The sequence below is a fragment of the Nicotiana tabacum genome, chromosome 22, assembly GCF_000715075.1.
Source record: "Nicotiana tabacum cultivar K326 chromosome 22, ASM71507v2, whole genome shotgun sequence".
In the NCBI taxonomy this organism is placed as follows: domain Eukaryota; kingdom Viridiplantae; phylum Streptophyta; class Magnoliopsida; order Solanales; family Solanaceae; genus Nicotiana; species Nicotiana tabacum.
The window spans coordinates 187,396,770-187,410,873 of record NC_134101.1 but is presented as its reverse complement, the minus strand read 5'-3'; the positions used below and the strand labels follow the sequence as shown (position 1 = coordinate 187,410,873).

Here is a 14,104-nt window from a genome sequence, read left to right as displayed (position 1 = left end):
TCTGATACTACAACGACAACATTTTGACACCAAATATCAATTAAAGAAAACGATGGAACATTCAAGGATAATTGATTGTCTGAATGTTTTTCAAGGAAGTGTGAAGGCTCAACTGGCTGAAAGTAAAAAACATTCAGAGTCCATTAAAGGAGAAATCATCATTCAACATTGCCCTGCAAAATCAAGCCTTGGAAAAGCTATTCGTATTAAACTATACAGTCTCTCAAAAATTGACCCAAGTAAGCCAACTTGATATATACACTATGATTACTATTTTTTCTTATATAATTTACAACAGGTTTGCTTCCTTTTCTTCTTCCCTTTGGATAGGTACGGGGAAAGGGAAGCTGAGTCAAGAAGCGCACCTGAATAATGGGAAACGTATCCACAAGAAGCCTAATGGAAACAGAGGTTTTCAGTATGAATTGACATTCGAGGTTGACCGAGATTTTGGACTTCCAGGAGCTTTTGTCATCTGGAACCAGCACAAACACAAGTTTTTTCTTCAATCAATGTCTCTCCAAGTTACATTCAGACAGATGGTTCATTTTGAATGCAAATCTTGGATTTATCCCAATCATTTAACTCAAAAAGCAAGGATTTTTTTCTCAAACACTGTGAGTATAAAACATTTCTCCTAACATGTAAAAGTATCTTTCAACAAAAAGATATGCAGTGCCTTTGATCATCTTATGATGCTTAGTGTTATCTTCCAAGCCAAACACCAAATAGTCTGCTGCAACTAAGGAAACAAGAACTTGATACCTTGAGAGGAGATGGAACTCCAGGGAGAACTAGAGAATGGCATCGGGTTTATGACTACGATTTCTATAATGATCTCGGTGATCCTCAGCGAGGGGAAAGGCCAGTTTTAGGAGGTTCAGTTTCTTATCCGTATCCAAGGAGAGGAAAAACTGGTGAACCACATATTCATTCAGGCTAGAAATCTCTCTCCCTTCTAGTATAACTTTCTAGTCACAGAATAACACGGACAATGATATTCTTCTTCCTAAACTGTTACTCTTCTAACAGAAAATGAGAAGGGGATGTTCAAGATAGACAATTGTATCCCTCCAGATGAAAGATTTAGCCCCGAGAAGCTATCAGAGTTTGCGAAGAAAGTTATCCAGGCCACCTTGCACTATGTCGTTTCTCAGGGGGAATCAGTGTTAAGAGAAGAAACCAACCAATTCAAGTCATTCAATGAGATCAAAGAGCTATTTTCGGGAAAGAAAAACCAAGTGGTGCAAGAATGGATGATAAGGAAACTGGAAACTCATCTAGCAAAAGAGATTTTCAAGGAGACTGAACGTGGAATCAAAGATTACACAGCGAAGTTTCCAATGCCTCAGTTATTTGCAGGTGATGCTGGTTTTTTGAATAAAAGGTTATTGTATCTTTCTTTGCCAAGACAAGTTTTGTTTCATGTCTGGATTATTCATGCACAGGGAACGAACTTGCATGGAAGGATGATAAGGAGTTTGGACGCCAAATGCTTGCAGGAATTAATGCAACTCTAATTCAGTGTTTGCAGGTAAGCTTAACATGCTTTTGCTTCCTAAAGAGAATCATGACAAGCATAAGCAGAAGCTTCATAATAAAAGAAGGAAAGCGAATTAAATGGATAGTTATAATGGAATACAACCAGGGGCGAAGCTATACCCCGGTAAGGTACCACCCTACATCGGAAAATTACATTGCATATATAGATAAAAATATTATGTTTTAGAGGTATATAACATATATTGAGCACCCTTGGAATTTTACTTTCTTTCAAGTTTGAACACCCTTGAGAAAATTCCTGTCTTTGCTATTGACAACACATACCTATTTATAGGTCCACGTCTTATATTAAACAATGAAGGACTAATTCAACACATAAAACACTAACTCTGACATTTTAACACGCTTCCTCAAATTTTTGGGTATGGAAGCCAATTTGAATTTGTTTGTTTTGGATGCAAAAAAAAAAAAAAATTAAATAGTTGACAGGAAACTTGCTGGAAATCAGCAGATACTTCTGATCAATAGAAGGAAAAGTTTTGACCACCAGAAACTTGTTCAAAAGTACTTGGTCACTGGAATCTCGCGAGAGAATTCCAATATGTTAAGTGCCCAATATTGGTGGAGGAAAGAAATGTTGTCTCCTTATATATGGGTCTTGGGTTCCCACCTCATGATCCAGCTTTTGGAGTTGAGTTAGAGCCATGATGTATCTTTTATCATGGTATAAGAGCAAGGTTCATTCCTATTCTTGGTTAACCCCATGTTGCGTCCTCATGTTATATTATCCACACACCAATGTCGAGTGTTAAGCGTTCCACATTAGTGGAGGAAACAGTTGTGTCTCCTTATATGATCTCGGACAGTGCTCACCTCATGAGCTCATGAGTTGATTTAGGTCCATGGTCTATTCCTTATCAAACAACAACAACGCCTCAATCCCAAGTAAGTTCGGGTCAGTTATATGAATCCTCACTCATCATGCCGCTCCATTTAAGCTATCTTAAACCCATATAATAATTATAACAACGATAATAGTCTCTATATTTTCTACTGGCATATAAATCTCATATAAAACTAAAAGAGTCCTAAAAAATATAAGACCTAAAGTAAATGTAATAATGCAGCTAAAACATAGTCCCAACTAATAAGTATTGGATACATAGATCTTTTTCTTCGATTGTGCCCTATTTTTGGTTAGGTCAACGTGAATTCCAAGAGATTCTAGGTCTTTCAAGACAACTTCTTTTATGTGATTTTGCCAAAAAATTTATGATTGCTAGAATTTTACTAAAAAAATTGCTGCTGGATCGATGACTAGAATAGTGAACAGAAGAAGTCGGAAAGAGATACTGCCAACTGAGCAATCAGTAGGAAGAGGCATAGTGTTTGCCGATATGGTCAATAGGAAAAAGGCACAGTACCATCGATCACCAGAAAAAAGTATGGTGTCACTAGCAAACTTGCACAAAAGAAAGAAAATTTGGTAAGTCGCAGTAAGAAGTTACTTAAAGTCTTACCAATATCGCAGTCTTTGATACCATATAAGAAAAAGGGAAAAGATCAAAATTTGCCAAATTTTCTCAATTTTGTACTCCTATATTTTTGGACCATCCATGTCCTTACCCTTAGCAAATTGTCTCGTATTTGCCTGTCATGAAAGGAGCTCCAACATAAAATAGGGGAAATCCACGAGTCCAAATTCTTTGGAAAAAGGTCCAAATTTTGACTATGGTTTAAAATTACCCATAGGTTGAAGCTCCTTTAGGAGTCAAGGGCAAAAACAAAACTTTCTCCTATTCGTGGGGATAATATTAGACCAAAAGTTAAACGGAGGGCAAATTTGCTCAATATCGGAGTAGTACAGGGGCAAAGACCCATTTTCCTAAGAAAAATAAGAGAAAGTAAGAGAATAAACAAATAACTTGACCTAGGAGAGACCAACTTAGCACTAACAGCCAACACTACTAACTCAACATTCTCACACACCAGCACTTGACGTTCTAACACATCTTACATGCAAGCTTGTACAGTAACAGCGTGTTATAAGTTTCATATCTTGTTTGATGCTATGGTTTTGACATCACAGGCTTTTCCACCAAGAAGCAAGAATGGAATATGGAGTTCAATAAGAAGATCGCACATAGAACATAACCTTGATGGGCTCACTCTTCAAGAGGTACGTACTTTAGACCAATTACATCCTCATTTATACTTTAGCATAGAGTATACCCATGAAACATACTCCAAAAACCGCGATGGAGGAAAAGGCAATAATCATGAACGCTTAGTTGGAAAGAGCTTGAACAAACATTCAAAATTCCTAATAAGTTCAGTTCAACGCTGCAGGCAATGAACCAATGGAGGATTTTCATCTTGGACCACCATGACTACCTCATGCCATTTTTGGGACAAATAAACAAAAATGGTGTATGTGCATATGCATCCAGAACTTTGCTATTCTTAAAGGACGATGCCACGCTAAAGCCATTGGCAATAGAACTAAGTTTACCAGGGCTTTCACCTGGCACTGAGATCCACAGGGTATTTCGTCCAGGGACCAATGGATCAGAGGCAGCCTTATGGCAGCTTGCTAAAGTTCATGTGGCAGTAAACGACTCTGGTTATCATCAGCTAATCAGCCATTGGTAAAATTACTAAAATCATGTAGCAGTTGCAATGTCATTGAATTTCCCCATTACTCATGGGCATTATGAAATTGTAGGCTAAAAACTCATGCAGTTGTAGAGCCATTCATTATTGCCACCAGAAGGCAGTTGAGTGTTATGCACCCGATTCACCGGTTATTGGATCCTCATTTCAAGGACACTATGCATACTAATGCATTGGCTCGGATTACGGTCTTAAAAGCTGGAGGAATCTTCGAGAAGACCCTTTATTCTGGAGAAGCATCTATGGAGCTATCTTCTTCACTCTATAAGGAATGGAGATTTGATGAACAAAGCCTCCCTGGTGATTTGGTGAAAAGGTATGCTAGCGGGATATATGAACTCGGTGACCTAATGAGTGTTTGGTATGCGGAAAATGTTTTCTTCTTGAAACTATTTTCAATGTTCGGTTATCTTGAATTGTTGAAAATGCTTTCTCCAAGAAAAATATTTTCCATCAAAAGAAAGAAAACTACTTTCTTCACTTATTGGTGAAAACCATTGTCGTCAATGATATCCAAACTCTTATTGAAGTCATCAACTTTTAGAGATATCCCAATTCTTGCTCCATATCTTGAGATGAACAATTAGACATTATTACTACATTTTCATACTAAAATATTATCGCTAAAACACCATCTTTATACGCTATCTTCCTCCTTGTATATTACTACCATATTTCACCTAATTTTATATTAGAACAAACATGGAAAATGATCCCAGAATGATTTCCTGAAGTAAAAAATGAAAGACATTTTCCTCCTTTTTTTTTGGATAAAGTAAATATTTGAAAACATTTTCCTCCATCACCACTAAATCTGCTGATGTACATTATAGCTAAAACTACTAACACCACAAAATAACACATTAATCAAAACTTGCAGAGGTTTGGCTTTCCAGAACTCAGAATGCCTGGCTGGCATTCAGCTTCTCTTTGAAGATTATCCATATGGTGCAGATGGACTAGAAATTTGGGTAGCAACCAAGAGATGGGTAACAGACTTTTGTCGATATTTCTACAAGGATGATAATTCCCTGAGATCTGACCATGAGATCCAAGAATGGTGGTCAGAGATAAGGAAAATTGGTCATGGAGACAAGTGTAACGAAACATGGTGGAGCTCAATGACTACCGTCTCTGACCTAGTAGAGGCTCTCACAACCCTTATATGGATTTCCTCATGTCTTCATGCTTCAGTTAACTTTGGACAATATGAATATGCGGGTCATCCACTAAATCGCCCAACCAAATGTCGGAATTTCATCGCGATGGAAGGGACAAGAGAGTATGCAGAGTTTCTCCATGACCCAGACAAGTTCTTTCTCAAAATGTTACCCAACAGGTCTGAGATTACCCTATATTTGGCGTTATTAGAGATACTGTCAGCGCATACATCTGATGAAGTATACTTGGGTCAACGACAATCTCCAAACTGGATAGATGACGTATGGGTAAAGCAAAGGTTTGAGCAATTTGCCGAGGAACTTAACGAAGTGCATAAAAGGATAGTGGAGAGAAATGCAGATTCCAAACTTAAGAACAGACGGGGGCCGTCCACTATCCCGTACAAGCTTCTGGACCCTACAGTCTCCAATATTAAATCAGGTCAGGGTATCACAGCAATAGGGATACCTAATAGCATATCCATGTAATCATTATTATAAAATATCTGTCGAAGTGTGTCTCATCAAGTCTCTTGTATCAGTGAGTGTAAAATACTTGCTTAAAAAGAAAAGGAAAGATGGAAGAGTCTTAACCATGTCATCTAATGCTTAAAGCTCACACAGGTTTGGACAAATTAAAGATAAAAAGAAAATTCAACTCCAAATAATCACTGGAAGAGCTAAAACATATCATAACTCAAATTACGACATTCAGAGCGTTTTATCTAAAAGAAGCACAACCACGTGAAGAACACTTTACTATTTCCTTTATACAGAATATAGTTACAGGAACTTTAGCTAAAACAAGGGACAAAATTATCCCAAAAAATTGTAACCTGCTCCACCCCGGACTATGCGGTTGGGCTAAAAACGTATTCATTGATGGGTGGTTGAGCGGGCCTCGTGCCCATATTAACCCATCTAATAGCTTGGGTTAATCTGGGCCAACAAAACTGCCCAAATTGAGCCCCCCACCCCCACAAACCCCCCAAAGAAAAACTCCTAGCTGGAACAAATGACCCTAAATGCACAATGCATGAGCTATAACAGATAGAACTCGAGATGAAGCATTGCAAGCACTAAATCCATAAGGAGATCAATCACATCAAAAGCATTTTGCTTTTTTATTTTACATAAGAACCACAGGATTGGAGAACTGGGAAGATGAGTCTTCTGCTGGAGTGGTTCCAGCATGTCTCTATCAATAGAAGCTACATCATCAGTTCATTCAAAACCTAAGAACTGCATCCCAAAGACAACTCAGCAACTTATCCTTGCTACATTCTCTTTTGAGAAATCCACATCCCAGTAAAAACTGTAGTAATTTCTCACTATTCAGTTATTGCGCAGAAATGACAGATAAAAAGATATAACCAAAGTGCAACATCATGTAACAGTATAATAAGGATGTGATGTGACCTTGAAACTGTAAGGCTTTTAAATTTAGGCTTCATAAGTGCTCAATATTTGCATTGGGCTCACTGCTCAGTGAAAGCACCGGCCTAGCAGCGCAAAAGGTGCTGGATCAACTTTACAAGGATTGGTCAACACCATATCAGCAATCATTTCAGCCGTTCCTAGAGCCTGGTGAGAAAAAGCACCGACTATGATTATTACAATTCAACGTAGAAGCATATAAGAACTCGAAAAGACAGTAAGAAAAGCAGACTCATTAAAATGAAAATGAGTATCATCTGCAGAAAGAGATTAGAGCAAAATACCAGCGACAGTCCTTCTCCTTCATGCCCGGCAGCAAGAAACACATTCGAAAATCCAGGAACAAGCCCAATGAAAGGCTTTCCATCCGGAACTAAATCAAAATAAAGCCAATCCCATGAGCATGCTTGCAACTTTGGCATTATTTTAGTAGTTCAGTCATGAACAGTAAGAAGTCAAAAGTTTCTGGTTTTCACTTACTGTAAGGTCTCAATCCTACTCTAATTTCTCTGCTTTGACGCAAATCCTCAAGAGACTCTTGTCTCAAAGCAGGTAAGAACTCCCCAACCCGCTGCCATATGTGGTTGATGACAGATTCGTCAACCTCTGTGTTAAACCCAACAAGCTGTCGGCTACTCCCTGTAAGAAAAGATCTTGGTGAATAGCTATGAGTGCACATTTATAGAACCACACTTACCTTAAAGGGTTCGGATTATAAGACAAAAAAGATGGACAGAAAAATAATAAAAAGATAGCACAAAATGGAAATACCCTTTTTCTTCCATTACGATTTTATTCAATATAATTGGACTACCAGATACCATAACAATGGGACAAGTGCCTCCAGCTATCATAGTTACACAGCATAAGATGAGATCGTTTTCTGAAATTTCTGAAACTTTTTTGAAAAATATATTTGTTAACTTTTTAAAGGAGTTTTTGCGAAAAGTTATTACGAAAAGCTTTTTCAATTGGGAGAAGCTTTGAAGGTGTTTTCAATTTAAAAGCTCTTTCTTCCACTCACAAAAGACCCACAAATATAGACTATTCAAACACATTTTTCTTTTGCACTAACTTTTTCACCAAATATGTTTTGGAACAACTTTTTTCCAGAAGTTGTCCAAAGCGCTCTAGATATCATGAATAGCAAAGTCAGAAAGTCTTAAAACGAATGATATATCCTAGCTGGATTGTCCATATTTTCTAATAATAAGTACATCAGAAATTAGGCAAAGCTCTATGTTACATAACATGTGGTAGACCTATAATAAATAAATAGAAGTGTCACCTCTTTAGCAACTTAAGCTTTTAGATAATACAGTTTATACAATTTAAATGATCTCAAGTTCAATTCTCACTATCACTCTGTAATAGCATATTTCCACATGCTTGGCCCAATAAAAAGATAGTGTCCCCTATTTAATAGTTTATATTTTAAAACTTTAGATGAGGCAATTTAAACAATAGACTTCTACATAAGGAGCATCCCCAGTAGGTAGACATTCTTTCCTGCATGCTAACAAGCTTCCTAAAAGATAGTGCATCGATCTGGCTATCAACAGTCTTTTATCGTTAGGGAAATAAGCTTAATTACTAATTTTAAAAAGGAAACTTCAATTGCAGTGAATAAATAATGAACTTAGAGAAAGAGAAAACTTAGCAACAAGAAGCAATTAATCCTTTGCATTATGAAGGGAAGAAGGGGGTGCAATGGAGCTTGGAGCTATCCATATCTAGCTTAATTGGGTTAGACATATTGGTTGTGGGTGAAAGAAAGGAGGGACAACCAATTCAACAATCGAATATAGTTTACCAAGGACAAGACTGCCTGATGCATCCATGGTTGCTGTCATTGAAACAGACAAATCTTGTGCATTATAGACAGGCCCTGAATCAGATGCAGTAGCTTTGAGGGTTGCTGACTGATGGTTGACATACCCTGCCTCCATAATTCCGTGATTCAGCTTGAACGACTTGAAATTCTCTATCACGAGCAGGTGACCCTGCTTACAGAGGCAAAATTTAGCTTCACAAATATATGAATATAAAATATTTAAAGGTTGAATCTATTGACAAGTAGGAACAATGTCTCATGAGAAAAACTTATGACTAGGAGGAAGATCCTACTGATCCAAAAAAAAGAGAGGAGATAGATCCATATATAGAATGTGTAATCGAATTGTCATCAAACATTACATACTTCTCTCTCTGTCCATTGTCTTCACGTTTTTCTATATTGATATTCACTTAGTGATTTCCCTATTTGAGCGGGATAGGTTTAGGAACTATAGACAGTACTGTACAGACACTCATTGACAATCTTGGATTCGTTTAAGGCCAATTTAGAATGACGCACGGACGTACCATTACGAGCTTCGAATACTTCTAACTTCTGAGAGTTTGTAGCTTGAGCTTGTAAAATGATACCTTATTTAAAGTTATAACCAGCTAAAGGGATAAAGGAAGTGGATCAATACAGATACAATATGCTGATATAAGAAGTCATGGAGCAACTTTTGATTTCATTTCTCTTCTTTCTCGTTTTATCCTCTCTTTTTTCCGAATTAGCTTGTAACTTGGATTATGTAGCAATCCCCCATAGAAGTAACGGAAGTACAAATTAACAACAAAGCGGTCCAAGGGTGGAGGCATGGAACCAGCAAGTATTGTTCGAACTATTATGAGGTGAGCATCCAGTTACATATCCACAGAACATCACATGTTTACTTTAAAGTATTGTATGAATTTATGTTGCTTACTATGCAGGATCGACTCTAACAGAGAGGGGAAGGGTAAGAAATGGTGGCTTACAAACCAGCATATGCATGTGAAGAACCATGAATCAGATATGACTCTCCCAATTGAGACCCCCCCACCCCACCCCACCCCACCCGGGAGAAGAAAATGAAGTTTCTAATAATATAGTAACAATGACAAATGGAGCCACGAGAGAGAAATAAGAGATATCAGTAATGGTCTGGTCCGAGCTGGTATATGAGCATCGGCATGTGAATGAGTGTAGTCACTTCCATGCATCCCCTTCTTCCACTTTATGAGATAGATGACAAGCATTTGTGCATCCACAAAAGATCAACAAATAATGGTTTCTCTTAAACCACATATTTAAATCTCTTTTTCTTTTAATCCTTTGTGGTCCGGCCCTTCCCAGACCCCGCCTATAGCGGGAGCTTAGTGCACCGGGCTGCCCTTTTTTTTTACTCCTTTATTCTTTCTTCAATAAGATAACAAACACACCCACTATGGGTGCGTTAGCAACCAAAAAAAAATAAGACTAAAAAAACAAATGGGACATAATGGGCATGTTACACTTATCCAAAACCTTTCGAGGCTTTATTGGAAGATCGAGCTCGATATCTGGTTGCTTAATCAGGTCATGCATCAAAGACCCAGTCCAACAACCTGCTGCAATTACAACAGCCTTCTTACTATGCAATGTAGTCTTGGAAGTTTGAACAGCTCCAACCTCGCAGCTATTTCCAGGCCTGAATTTAAAAGTTATTAATATAGTGATTACATGGACAAGTAATAGTTCAAACATCAATAAAGATGGAAACTGTCAAACCTAACTAATCCAATAGCTGGGTCATGATAAAATTCAGCATATCTCCCCTCAACAGTAAAACGCCTGTTACCCTGGACAATGATCAACAACTTGAATAATTATCATATATAAGAATTGTAAGATAGCCCAGAGAGAAGAACACTAAAGATTATTCCTAAAGAAGGAAACAAAGTGGAAGAGAAGGAAGAATGAGAGAAAGAAGGCAAGGGAACAGACCTTCTCAATAAATGCAACAGTACGGTGAGCATCCAATTGGCAGTCATCAGGGAAAAAAGCTGCTCCACCTTCCTTCTCAAGCACAAGTTCTGGTTCTTCTGATAGCAAGTCATTGGTGGACAAGAACTCTGCTCTCAACCCCTCCTGTGATAGCTCCTCTACCCTCCTTCTTAACATTGCTGACTCATCTGCTGTTTTACTAACTAAAAGGCTTCCTGCCAGATAATTAGAACTTCACTCAGTGGTTTCCCCTACAATCTTTAATATGATAGCGCTGAGATAGTAATGGTTATTACAGAAGAAAGGTTTTCTTTAGCCTGTGCACGTGAGATAGGTACAAGGGAAGGGCAGGAGAAGAGCAAACTCCATACCACCCCTTTACATGAGATATCAACTAGAATTGCTTTCTAAATTGTGTTTACGAAAAAGGGATGTATAGTGGAGGAAAAAAAAGAAGCTGAAAGATGCCTTCAAATGAACAACAATAACTATGATTCAGTCCCAAACAAGTAGGGATCAGCATGCCTTCAAATGAACAGTATAAGGAAAATCCACATTATTTTTGTTAAGAAAATGGTCCTTAGGCCTAACTCAACTCGAGTCATGAGGATTGCCCAAGACCATACAAGGAGACAACAACCTGTTCCCTCAACCAATATGGGACAATCTAACACCCTCCCCCTTGCACACCAAGCCTGCCAATCGGAGCACGAATGACATGATATGGGGGTCTAATATTGGGTAAACCAAGAAACAAAATGGGTGTGACTGTGATATCATGTTAAGAAAATGGACCTTGGGCTAACTCAACCTCAAAAGTTAGCTCACGAGGTGCGGAGTTGCAAAGAATGAGGGCCAATCTAGCAATTTTGACCAGACTGGAAGAATGTTGGGCTCTCCATTGCAGAAAGTCTATTAAACAGAGAACGATTAGACAATATGAAGTGACTTTAACTTTTGCATTTACCAGAATTGTCTCAGACCTGAAAAATCTTCCAGACTGATGTCCTAGAATATACCACCTTTTGTCATTTGTAAATGAGCTTTCTAGAAAAAGGAAAAAGATTACAATTGAGCATGTTTACCATTAAGGAGGAACATACCTCCTCAGTACTGAAAACGTCTTCTAAAAGACAGGAAAATGATGTGATATCTCACGATTCTTCCATCATATTCTAACCCCTTGGGCTGCTTAAGTAGAGCTCAGAAACACATTGGTAAGAATAACAAGACATATAACATGATAAACTTCCAGATTCATTGCAAAAGTCTTAAATAGTACACAGAGTATTGTCAAAGGCTTATTTAAGGCGCGGTTAAGCCTTGAAGCTGAGAAAAGCTCAAGGAGGCCGTTTCACCTTGCTTAAGTCGCACTTCATTATAAGGCAAGGCACTAAGGCATACACCTCGTTGCCTATGAGTTCCGTCTTTCATCAATCGGTACTAAACAACAAATATAATAGGTATATTAGCTGTTAAGGAAAATATTATGAACGAATTTGTTACTTTTTTCCCGAATTAAATATATCTTTTTATTTTTTTAGTTCAATGTGCCTTTTTTATTAAAGCCCACACTTTAGTTGCGTTTTGCGCTTAAAGCCCCAATAAACATAAGCACTTTTTAGAGCTTTTCCCCTTTGACAACACTGTTGACTAAACATTGGCAAGTAGAATAACTGAAGGCAGATACATGGAAGGATATAAAGTCACCTGTCTTCTTCCAGCCAAGTACCTCTAAAGGATCCATGCCTTGAAGTTGAATGCTCTTGGCTAGGCTCTCCCATAATTGATGGCTTCTCATCATTAATTCCCATTTATCAGTACCTGGTGATTTGTGTGCCTTCCATATGTATCCTTGACCTAGAACCAGCTCAAATGCCAACGATAATGTAAAGAAAAATCCATAATCAATCAGACAAGACACCAGAAACAGTAGGAATAGAATTTCATTCGATAAGTTCCTCCTGAAAATGACATGCCAGCAGATGATGTTCTCCAAATTTCTAGGGTGAGAGAATAAAAGCTTATAACTTGTTCAACTACCTTAGAAAAGTTTATAAAGAAATTTGAAACGCTAAAAGTTAACACTTCAAATAGTTATTATACAAAACAAATTAACTTCTTCTAATTTAGGAGGTGGAAAGACTTACCATTGCCATACTTATTCAGTTGATATTTGTGGGTAATCTAACTACAATCAATACACTGGCATAGCTCGTGAATTTGAACAAACTCGAGATTGACAGCATACTAAGTTAATTCTCGTTGTATTAAGCATGTGGATTAAAAGAGTCAAAGACTTTAAACTTGATTCACCCACTCTGAGACTGTTACCCTTTGTGGAAAACTGTACATTGTGCATATTAGATCATATCAGTTTCATGATTAGAGGCATATGCAATTAAAAGATATATACAGCATTTAGCCAAGACGGCGTGCATAAGAATCGGGGGTGAATAGATATGGGTTCATCCAAACCCAGTAACTTTAGCTCAGATCATGTATGTGTTAAAAATCCACTAAGTTAGTACAAATGACAGATTTGGAACCCAGTAAATTAAATGAACTACGGTAGTATTTGAACTCGAACTCATAAAGTTCAAATTTTGAGTCCGCCGCTGATAAGAATATAATACAACCATAACAACAACTAAATCTTGATTCCAAACTAGTTGGGGTCAACTATACAACAACAATAACTACTACTACTCCATTCCAAGCTAGTTGGGTCGGCATATAATAATCCTCACTATCCATTTGGCTCTATTTGGGCTCATTTCATGCCAATATCCAATAATTTGGGGTCTGGTCGTCAAAGTATCGATAAATTTTTACCTGCTCCAGTTGCGCCCGAGCAAGGAAAAGCAGCATCAACTAGGGCGACGGAAAGATCAGAGGAAAGGAGCAAGTGGCGGGCGATGGTCAACCCAATGATTCCGGCACCAATTATGACAACATCAAAGGAGTTTGACGCAGAAGCCTGACTCGAACTCGAAACTCGAAGCGGCGCATGCCAATTCCTTTTACTTCGTTTCAATGATAGAGGTGTACTCCCAAGGAGTCTGCGGGCAAAAATCTTTTGATTTGAGGGTAAAAGATGAGCATGTAGCTTGTTCGGAGGAGGTGCAAGTACGCCGTTGGTATTGGGATTAGAGCTTATTGTAATTTTCAAAGCCATTTTGTTCAATTTTCTGCTGCAGAAGTGTGGAGTTTGCTTGTCGTGTCAGCGTGCAAATGTTTACCAGTTTAGCTTTAGGTAACTAAGAAGAGCAAGTGCCGCAAAGCTAGTTGTTGCCATTTCTTATCCTGGATTTCAACTTGCAATAAAATATTGTAAAACGTGCCATTAAGTCTTAAAATTGGAACATAATCCGTCTTCCATATCTGCAATTATCAGGTCTCTACGTTGAAGAAGATTACCTAATAAATAATCAAAATCATCCCCCTAAAAGTAAAAGATATCTCCTAAATGTTACGCTAACCATTATATGTTTCTGAGTATGCAATGTGAGGACACCTTTATCAATATGTT

At 37.9% G+C, this 14,104-nt stretch overlaps 2 protein-coding genes across 5 annotated transcripts; one reads left to right on the top strand and one right to left on the bottom strand.

Moving 5' to 3' along the window:
• LOC107794389 (linoleate 9S-lipoxygenase 6) lies at window positions 1–5,937 on the top strand. 2 transcript variants are annotated; one of them, XM_016616870.2, is made up of 9 exons: window positions 1–239; window positions 331–617; window positions 704–938; window positions 1,033–1,362; window positions 1,449–1,534; window positions 3,593–3,682; window positions 3,853–4,151; window positions 4,229–4,492; window positions 5,057–5,937. In XM_016616870.2, exons 1-9 carry the CDS (start codon window positions 53–55, stop codon window positions 5,823–5,825), a joined length of 2,547 nt encoding a protein of 848 aa, XP_016472356.2. In that variant the 5' UTR covers window positions 1–52; the 3' UTR covers window positions 5,826–5,937. The 2 variants fall into 2 exon arrangements, with proteins under 2 accessions (XP_016472356.2, XP_075099678.1); XM_075243577.1 differs by having other exon boundaries at window positions 53–239; window positions 704–917.
• Window positions 66–14,072, bottom strand: LOC107794390 (uncharacterized). Of its 3 annotated transcripts, none has more exons than XR_001649922.2 (10): window positions 13,408–14,072; window positions 12,283–12,432; window positions 10,573–10,787; window positions 10,357–10,427; window positions 10,114–10,276; window positions 8,587–8,776; window positions 7,254–7,412; window positions 7,058–7,146; window positions 6,756–6,920; window positions 66–475 (listed from the first exon to the last, which is right to left on the bottom strand). XR_001649922.2 is itself a non-coding variant. In XM_016616871.2 (9 exons), exons 1-9 carry the CDS (start codon window positions 13,748–13,750, stop codon window positions 6,822–6,824), a joined length of 1,479 nt encoding a protein of 492 aa, XP_016472357.1. In that variant the 5' UTR covers window positions 13,751–14,072; the 3' UTR covers window positions 6,440–6,821. The 3 variants fall into 3 exon arrangements, 1 of the variants encoding a protein (XP_016472357.1); XR_001649921.2 differs by lacking the exon at window positions 66–475 and adding an exon at window positions 6,440–6,651; XM_016616871.2 differs by lacking the exon at window positions 66–475 and having other exon boundaries at window positions 6,440–6,920.
• Between the last annotated feature and the right edge of the window lie 32 nt (window positions 14,073–14,104).